Source organism: Rhea americana, unplaced genomic scaffold, assembly GCF_003343005.1.
Source record: "Rhea americana isolate MKP2758 unplaced genomic scaffold, rheAme1 scaffold_89, whole genome shotgun sequence".
Classification (NCBI taxonomy): domain Eukaryota; kingdom Metazoa; phylum Chordata; class Aves; order Rheiformes; family Rheidae; genus Rhea; species Rhea americana.
In genome coordinates, this window is record NW_028187077.1 from 1,180,551 (window position 1) to 1,190,451 (window position 9,901).

A 9,901-nucleotide genomic window follows, 5' to 3' on the forward strand; every position below is an offset into this window, starting at 1 on the left:
CATTTTTAAAACATCAGCATTTATGTAACAGCTAGTTAAATGAACAAAATTCCTGCCTGGAGGTCACACAGCATGTCCAATGACCAGCCAGTTGAGAAGGGCTATTCAAAGCTACACCAAGCGCACAAATACTACAGAGTCACCCTGTCTTTTGGAYCAACACAAAAGCTGAGCTTATTTTCCTGCTCCAGTGAACAGCACACAGAAAGATGAAGGAGCTGAGGTGAGCACATTACATTCTCCACTCTGCTACGGAAAAGGAGACTATGTGATTAAAGACTGACTATGTATGGCAATACATTCACTAGGACTGGCTACAGTAAGGTAGAAACTTTAATTCTAGTATTTCATATCTTTAAAAGCTCTAAGTGGCAACCTCGATATCATTCTTTGAATATCTGAAGTAATATAATTACCTTCAATTAATCAAAATGGGGAAAGAATGAAATATTTTGCAGAGACCCCAACATGAGTAAATATTCAGGGAGCAGAACGGTGACCCCTACCATAGCAATGGTAGGGGGTCAGGCAGCGTCACCTGAAAAAGCTTCTCGCTACGCACAGGGCAGGAAATAATTGTCTCATGTCCACAGTCAGAAGCTGACTTACTAATAGTGGTAAGTTACTATTATAACAGCTGCTGTGAGCTCTTGGTTATACAGAGTAAAAAAAAAGAGGAGCCCTCAAAGTGACCAGTTAACTCTCTTACAGATTCCCTTAGACTGTTTCATAATTGCATCTCTCCTCCCTCCAGCTGAGGCTCTGAGCCACAGTTTCAAATGCAAAAGACCGCTGGAGCTGAGGGGAGGCCACAGTGAACTGTCTGGACAGCTTGTGCCTTCCCCACAGCTTCCCCCTGCCTCTCTAGCTCCTCCTGGCAGCACATCCCTAAGGAAGCCACCTGTGATCTTACTCAGGATCGCCCTGGAAGAGGCCCTTTCCTTGGAAACAACACTCTAACGCAGATCTCCGGGGGGGGGGAAGGCCCTAGACTGTATTATTTTCTGAGCAGAAACACAGAAGTCATAGCACATTTTCTCAAATATTTCCTTTTACAGTTTCCCCACCCCTCACTTTGAGAAGATTGAAGGGATGAAACTCAAAACTAATTTTCAAGACACAAATTGGTGCATTGGCTTCTCCCCAGTACCATTATAGAAAGTTTTACCTCTGCTCCTGAATATTTCTGCGTGCGTTGAACAAGCTCCGCTAAGCAGATTTCATCGCTGACCGGCATGGACTGAAAATGAAGTTTGAAGATCTCCCCACGAGTGGCTGCATCAGGCAAAGGCACATAGATAATTCTGTCTATTCTCCCTGGTCTCAGCAAGGCCTACAATAAAAATGTCACAGAAAAGGTWATAACAAATGAAATATCATATCAATGGGATAAAACCTGTAACTCAATTAAAAACAAAAACAACAAAAAAATCCAACAATTTCAGCAAAAACAAGAAACTGTACAAGAACAATTCATCTATTTGTTAAGAGGGATTATTCTCATATGTTCAAATGGATCAGTCACTGAAGAGACAATAATGCTATTCAACTTATGAAATATCAGTTTATGGAAAAAAGACATCATAAAGAAACTATAATCATTTTCCTAAAATAATAATTTTAGGCTTGTTACAAGGTGTGCTGGAATGTTAAACTTGGCAAAAGGACAGATGGCAATGGACATATCCCAAGTTCAGATCTTCAACCGAGACAACAAGAACTTTTTTTTTTAAGTGAAGCTTATATTCTATATTCCTTTGTTTTATCTCAAATTATTAGAGCTGTATAGACTTACAGAAAAAAAGATTATTCTGATAGCTTTTAATGCATAATAAGGGAATGACAGACAGGGGCAAGTAGTGCTCACTTTGAAAAAGTTAAAATTAATATACTTGCAAAAGCACTGTAGCTTAATACATTTTAGCATTAGCTTTGAATTGTTGGAAAACCCCTGTTTTTTCCTCCTCCAGTGCCACAAAAAAATTGAAATTTCAACAAAGAATACAGTTACAAGTGAAGGCCTTAATTTTGCAAAGGTTCATACATGTATATTGGCCCTCACATTTTGGTTTCATAGGGTTATTCAGATTATATACAGTTTTACAGGACCCCAAAGCAGAGCAATAACAAGAGAACTAAATGTGTTAAACTAATTAAAAATCACCTCCATGAGAAAAAATACATGGTTCCATTTATAATGTTAAGATAATAACAGTTGAAATTCCCTTAAAGGCAAGCATTCTACTTATTTTTTCTAAGATGGAACTATTACTAAGACCCCGTAAGTTTGCCAAATGTCCAAGTTGAATTATAGGCCAGACTTGAGCCATTCATCCAACACTTGCAATGGAAGCCCTTGGAATTTTGTCTTAGCAAGGATTTATTACCACCACGATCTGGGTTTGGAGCGCATGGCTCGGGAGGAGAAACTGAGGCACCCGGGTTTGTTTGGTCTGCTGAAAAAGAGGCCACGGGGAGACCTTATATAACTCTCCAACTACTTTTAAGGGGAGGTTGCAGGCGTGACAGCGCCAACTCTCAGCAGCGGTGACAGGCAACATAACAAGGGGCAACGGCCACCGATCGCAGCTGGAAGGTTCAGACTGGACACGAGGAAAAATTGCTTCTCTGGAAGAGAAGGGTGGCCCGGGGGCAGGTCACCGGGGAGGCTGCGGAGTCTCCGGTACTGAGGTTTTTGAGTCTCGGCTAGACACAGCCAAGCCCTCCCCAGCCCAGTGTTGGCCGCAGTCCCACGCTGAGTGGGAGGGTGAACTACAAGGCCCCTGGAAGTCCCTTCCAACCAACATTTCTATGGTTCTACGGTTTCTGGACTGAGTCACAAAGCAAACGTTATCTATATATAAAATATCTATATATGATACATAGGAGAAGCTGATCTTGTAAATTTATGAGATAGGAAGAAGCTCATTTCCCTATTTTTCTAAAAATCCCCACGAGTTTCGAAAATCTTCTACATTAAAAAAGCTAAAAACCCTCCTAAGCCTTTCCTACTTGACATTTGAGAAAAAATGTGCACAGCGAATGTGCACAAATAGCATTTGAACTATTTTTTAAAAACTGAATAATGTTTATAAGATCCAGCATGTAACCTAAATTGTTTTTATGTTATGGTTCTCCCTTGGGCAGAGTAGTTTGAGTTCCAGATGACTAGAGATATTGCATGGCTGTCCTGGGCTGTCAGCCAATAAGTCTTTTCCCAGCCTGATCATGTCAGTGAAAGTCATGCTGAAAAAATAGTAGGAAAGAGCTTTCCTTCCTGCACAGCATTGATCAAGTTAACACCCTTCCTAGGGTTTCTTTAAAAAGACTGTTGTGGTGCTTCAGAGTGGAAAAATGTATCCTGAATATTAAGAGATGTCTTGTTATTTTTAAACAGAACATGAAAATGCTCAGTTGCAGAGAGCATATGGCACTGTAGCGTGCTCCATGGGGCCGTAGACTAACATTACAAAGTTGTGGAAGACTAAAGGTCCATAGCTAGCCCAGCATCCAGTCTCTGGCAGTGGCCAATGTGCCTATGAACGAGCGTAAGAAGCAAGCCATACACTGATATTTCCTCAGAAGACTGTGCTTTTTTCTACAGCGCTCTTGGTATAGTCACCTAAGAACTCAGCTCACTGAAGATAACTCTACCAGTCTGTAACTCTAAATCATGTGTATATCAGAATGTTGCCATTTATTTGCCAAAACAGTTGTAAGAGAAATTTTCATATTTAAAGACTAGGCTCAGAGGGAAAGGAAACACACTGCAATTGCATTCTACATGCTCTTAAGGAAATGCCAATAGTGAATTCTATTATTTAGAAGAAACATGAAATGTTCACACAACACACAGTGGTGTGCCTCTTTTAAACTGAGGCAGGTTTAATCAGGAAGCCTAGATAATTTAGAACATTTTTTAGAGACAGTTTAGCTTAATACTAATGAATGACCGTGGTTGTTGTATAAGTGGGACAGGAAAAGTGTTTGATTAAAAGGAGATTCCAATCAGCTGGGATCAAGCGTTTCACTATATTAAGTAGGCCTTTGAATGTTAAGATTTGAATGTTAAGATCATTTAGCATAATGTAGCACCCACTCACAAAAAGCAGAATTACAGATTTTAAAAAGTGAATATATATATTTTTTCCCCTCAAACAGTTACTTAAAATTGTATTTCCTCCAGTTTGTCCCAAATGCTTTGTGTTTTATATATAGTCTTAGCCGGAGGCCAGAGTTTAAAACACACTATCATTACTTTTTGCTACAGTCAGGCCTAAGGTCCCTATCCAAGACTGCCAGATGTGCTGGGAACTGTACAAGAAAAGCATAAGTCAATCTCTGTAACACTAGCTGCTAATACCAGCTAAATAGACCTAGACCAAAAGGAGAGGAGATAAAATATTCAGGAACCTCACTTGAAAGAGGAGTCAAATTCCTTCCTGCTTCCAGGGCAAGAAGAAGATTTAACTGAGGGCATTCTGCAGATCTGAGAGCTGGTCCCTACCAGCCCTCACGACCATCGACCCTGGCAAGGAGCTCTAGTGACTCGGACAGACGCTGTGCATGGCTCGTCCATGCCTCATGCCACTGCTGTCAGAGCCCTCTTCCCTTGGGAAACCACTAATCCCTCTCCCTGCTGTATTCCTGCGGTATTAAGAGTGAAGAGAGATGGTGAGGAAGGAGCCTGTCTTGACCAGCCCTACTGTACTGGAGAGTTAGACTTGGTGACAGCTCCATGGATGGATGTCACAGCTGCTGTGCTGCCCAGTTGTCTGGGCAGGCAACCGGAGAGCAATGGAGAGTCGAGGCCACTCTCACTGTGGTACAGTATGTCACCCTCTCAGATTACATGGTGAGCCTTTCGGTCTCTGCATGCTCTTCATGAACTCAACTTTTCTTTTTTGGCCAGAGTAATACAGGAGTCAGAATTGTCCCGCACACAGAGGCTGTCAAGTCATTGAAAAGGGAACAAGATAYCTCTTCTTGACATATTGCCACTCTGGTTATTGATGTTTCTTCTGGAGGAAAATGAGCTCTTTCTGCATTGCTTAGGGAAGTCTACTGTGGCACGGATGTGGATACCTGCAGTGCTGGTGTCAGCTTTAATGCCAGGGCCCAGGTCACAATTATTTCTGTTGCTGGAAGGAGTGTTGAGTTTGATGGATGCTGGCACCTGTTTTTTCCTTCATGCTACTTATCTGCAGATCCAGGAGCTGTCTCCTCAGTGGGGCGATGATGCGTGATGCAAACTTCGCCACTGGAAGGATTTTGGAAGTGGTTGCTCCAACTGTGCTATGACTTTCACAGGCCACTCCAGAAGATGGAGCTTCAGTCTTGCAGTTTGCTCTTTGGAAATTGGACGAAGAGTGATAAGCACACTAAGGTTTCTTCTGGACTAGACCCTCTCCCCTCAGGGCGCAGCAGGCCCAGCTGCCTTTGGGATTCTGCATGCAATGAACATAGGCAAGAGGTGAAGCTGCCTGGAGTTGACCATCACTGCTGGGCTGGAGGAGGAGAAATTCAGGAAGATAAGCCCAGAGCAGCAGGAGGAGCAAGAGAGAAGAGGCAGGTGGGGGAGGGTGAAGAGTTTAAGTGGGGCTGCAGGTTCAGGCAGATATGAGCTGTTGGGAGCACAAAATTAACTGCTTGCGGCTGGGAGATGCAAAACTGACTTGAGGCTAGGAGCACACCGAAAGTGGGAAATTGATGCAGCCAAAATTAATTGATGCACGCACAGAGCTACATAATTCATTGATGTTGAGATGTGAGGGTTGCATAATTTATGTGGGCCAGGAACAGCATAAAATTAAGTAATTGGGGTTTTGGTAGAAACCAGAATACTTCATACCATTAAGCAATTCTTTTGCAAGTTTATGTAATTTTTTTGTTGTTACCACAACAGTTATGAAAGGGGTCTGAGTGCACATACATTTAAAGGTTACAAGTGGTAAACACAAACAGCGTTTTTCAGGGGAGCAGCAGAGTTTAGGAAAAGTGAGATATTCATCACATAATACATAACACCAATAGTAACACAACATATTTTAATTAAGAAGAAACTATTCCCCTTTCAAAAATAAATACTTAAATTCTTTAGCAATTAAAATAGATCAATTTAGAATAGAATTAATCAATAGAATCAAACTATATCATTGGAAAAGATAGTTGATATGTAAATATGTATTCTTTGTGCAATTATAAAGRTAACTATTTCAGGAAATAAATCTTAAATATATAAAGCCAGAAAGATATGTGGATCTTGTTAAGAATGGACTAGTATTAACCTTAGGGCTTTGCTAATTTTCTTCTTCTTCTTTTCTTTTTCCTCAAATCATCCATATTTATTTAGCCTTTTTTTCAAAGGCTAACCTTTAGTTAGCTTTTTTCCAAATGATATTTAGCTATTTCAAGAACTACATTATCAGATAATGCGGAATTGTAACAACACTGCTGGTAGCATACACAACTGATAGGTTTTTTAAGGGACTGGAAAGATAACTTTCATTTTGATGGATTTCTGCAACCATGTCTCATCAATATTTTCTTGATAGGATTCTTAAAACAAAACCTATATAAATAGACAGTAGCAGAAGGTAGCCAGGCATTAGAAAAAAAATATATACATAACTCCAGAAGTATGGTAAATGTTGATAAAATTCTTATTAGCAAAATGCAATATGCGCAGCAAAACAGCAAACTGCATATTCAGGTGTACAAGAGACAGTAAGAAGGTTTAGCAGGTAGCTGAATTCAGAAATTAATCTRGAGAATCAGCGTTGCTGAGAGTTCTCTGCTGCAATGAATCTCCACAAGTATAAACAGATTTTCATACTAAATTTAAGACTCTTCCTTTCAAGTAAATACTTTTTTATATAGAACCTAAAAAATGCAACCCTCCTTTCAAGTCCATTGGGATTAGACCACAGATGAAAATGAAAGAACTGGAAATAACAGAACAATCTGTTTCCTTTGTAAAATCCTTCTAAATTAAATTAACAATAGCTATTTATTAACCCAGATGTGGTCCCTACTCACATGAACTCCTGAAAATAAGAGGTGCTTTGTATCTTGTAATCTAGTTTCGTAAAGCAAATCTTTTAACTGTCATCATTATAGTATTTGACCATATGCAAAGCAATTAAAAGTAAGTCAGATTCTTCCTGTGGACTGTATAAGGAATAATTCTTCRTGAGATCTTTTCTTGCTCGCATGTCAACACAGAGGAATTGCAAGTGAGGAAAGTATTAAAGATCGGGCTGAGGAAGTGAATTTGTTAACAACTATGAAAGGGCTTTCTGCTGCCCCACGTCTCTCCCTCACAGCAGCGAGCTCTCACTCCCCTGAAGGTGCTTCTCCTGCACTGCGCGGCTCACCCCAGCTCCTCATCTGTTCCTCCTTATTCTGTGAGACAGCAGGTCCCAAGACCCATGCAACAGACCAGGGAGCCCTTGGCATTTTAGCATCTTTGAAAGCCTCAGGTACAGGTAGCCCATCTATCCTGTTCATTAGATATGAAACTAGAGGCTTTTTGCAACCATGGATTATTAGGACGATTAGAAGGTACTGAGGGGCGAAGGTAGRGAGAGAAGTCATTAAAAGCATTACTATTAAGCAGTTGAAAATTGCAGTTCAATGGATATTTTAATGCTACTGTTCTACAAGCATTTTATTCCCCCATCCATCTGGCATGAGCTGTCCCAGGAGGCAACCTTGAGCTCCTCTGTGTCAAGTGACACACTTACTTGCTGTCACAAGGTTGGAGTCTTGTAATTACAGGCTCTTGAGTCAAGTGATACTGTTTTTTCTCTCGCCAGGAGCCCCTTTCCCCACACTCTTCCTCCTCCCCACCTTCTTTTTCTCTGTGCCAACATCTGTCACCAGCTTCAGCATATGCCAACATCTCTAACCAGTTCCCCTCTTTGATGACTTGTTTTTTGGTCACCACCCTCGTACTTCTCCCAAGATTTGTGCAGATTATTCTCTGTTCTCATTACACAACATCTACAGTTGCTCTCAGGGTGGAGCAGTTTGCTTCTTTAACCCCCATAATACCGAAGACCTTAAAAGCTGCATTCACAAATGGAATTTTATTAGATATTATTGGAAACGAGCTCCCACAAAATGTTGCACTCCTCTGTTATCAGTTCCTATGCAAAGACTTCGCCTTCCACATAGATTTCTAAAAATCAGGCCGTACAGCTCTTTTGTCATGTCAGACTTGCTCAAGACCTGGAGCATTGTGCAAGCTGACAAGAAAAGACATGATAGGTTTGACAGCAGGTGTTCAGGAAGAATGTGCACTATCAAGTGGCAGTACTCAGCGAGGAMCTGTGAGCGCAGCACCAACATTTTATTTAGGCATTACCCATAAGTAATAATTAAAGGCAGAGAACAAACATRTAGTTTGATATGCCGACAAGTAGCAAACCAGCTTCAACAGAGAAACTGTTTATATTTTGGAGTCAGAACCAAGATGAAAYGAAACAGAGTTAACCATCTGAACAATAAGAATGTAACCTGCCCTATACAGGTAAGCAGTCAAATTGCCCATACTTGAGTAGGATTCATCTACTGATTTTTCTTACCCTGCAGGTATAAGATCACTATTTAATCCTGTTGTACTTCAGCCACTGATTTTTACCCACTTCCAGTTTGTCTCACCAGCAAAGGGAAACTTTTCCATATAATTCATCATATCTTCTGAAATTACTCTCTTGCTGGCCACCAACAGGAACACTTTCAACTATCATTACAGATCAGTCCCTTAATTTATTACAGCACAACCAAATTTAATCTATCATTCCAGTTAACAGAAAAATAACACACTCATCTTTTTTTTATAACACAAAACTCTCAGAGCTGTCCTGAATCAATCCTGAATCAACAGAAACTGTTGGTGTCACTTGTATGAACAACATACCTTGTATCTGCATGTTTCTCCCACCTCCTCCTAAGCTCATTTCCCACAGTGCCTCCTGCAGCATGGGCAACATACCTGCGCCACGCAGAAGCGGTAGCCGTGCATAGCGAACGGGTGCAGGACAGAGGGACAGACGGTAGGATTAATGATTCTCCACCCTCTAAGGAAACTGCTGTGGATACAGAAGCAGAAAAACTGTGCAAGAAGCCAGGCTCGTATTTCCTAGCCAGCCCAAAGCTGGAAGCGCTTAAGTATTCTGATCTTTTTAATCAGAGAAACATCCTTGTCCCAGCAGCTGTATATCACAGCCTTGCCACAGATCAAATTTGATTAATATAGCTAATTCAAGGGGAATCACAGAGAAAAACAACTTGAGGAGACTTGTTTCTTTGGAGCAGTGAGACCATGTAAACACAACTGTAAGGCACAATGCACTCCTTGGCCCATGCACACAATACCAAAGCACGTTTTTAAGTGGTTTTGTTCAGATAGGATTAAAGTATCTCAAGAAACAGAGTTTCAGTCACTTCTCTTGGCAGAAATATCTGCAGGCAGATACTCTGCAGCTGCAGAATGAGTATCTCCATCCTTTATTTCTGAGTTAAATCAGCCAGTTGGCACAAAGTAATACAGTGCTCACTGGGAGCCAAGCTTTGCCCTGGCCTCAGTCTAATAAAAGTCTAAAATTATCAGTAACACAGATTTTCAATTCAGTAAGAGCAATACAAATCCTAGCAACATTACTGATATGACTCCGAATACTCTGACTGGCACTACAGAAATTCAAGTTAAAATCTAGACTGCTAAACGTACTAGAGACATGGAGGCGCTGTCAGTGGAACTCAGCTCTCCTCCCCTCTGCTTTCCAGTCTGGTCTCAGAAAAAATTTTATGGTCTGAAACAGTTCAGCAAATTCTCCACAATCTGCACATACTTTCAGGACAAAAAAATACACATTTTCAAGCCACAAACTCTTTG

General features: G+C 40.9%; 1 protein-coding gene across 3 annotated transcripts in view; it reads right to left on the reverse strand.

The window, feature by feature from the left end:
- The window catches only part of AFG2A (AAA ATPase AFG2A), a 201,908-nt gene that overhangs the window by 38,210 nt on the left and 153,797 nt on the right, over window positions 1-9,901 (reverse strand). For 2 of the 3 annotated variants that reach the window (XM_085323911.1, XM_085323914.1), the window contains one exon: window positions 1,169-1,333. In XM_085323911.1, the coding sequence (XP_085180037.1) occupies window positions 1,169-1,333 (165 nt within the window). Of the gene's footprint in view, window positions 1-1,168; window positions 1,334-9,013; window positions 9,096-9,901 lie in introns of those variants that run through there. The other variant, XM_085323913.1, reaches the window with a different exon arrangement.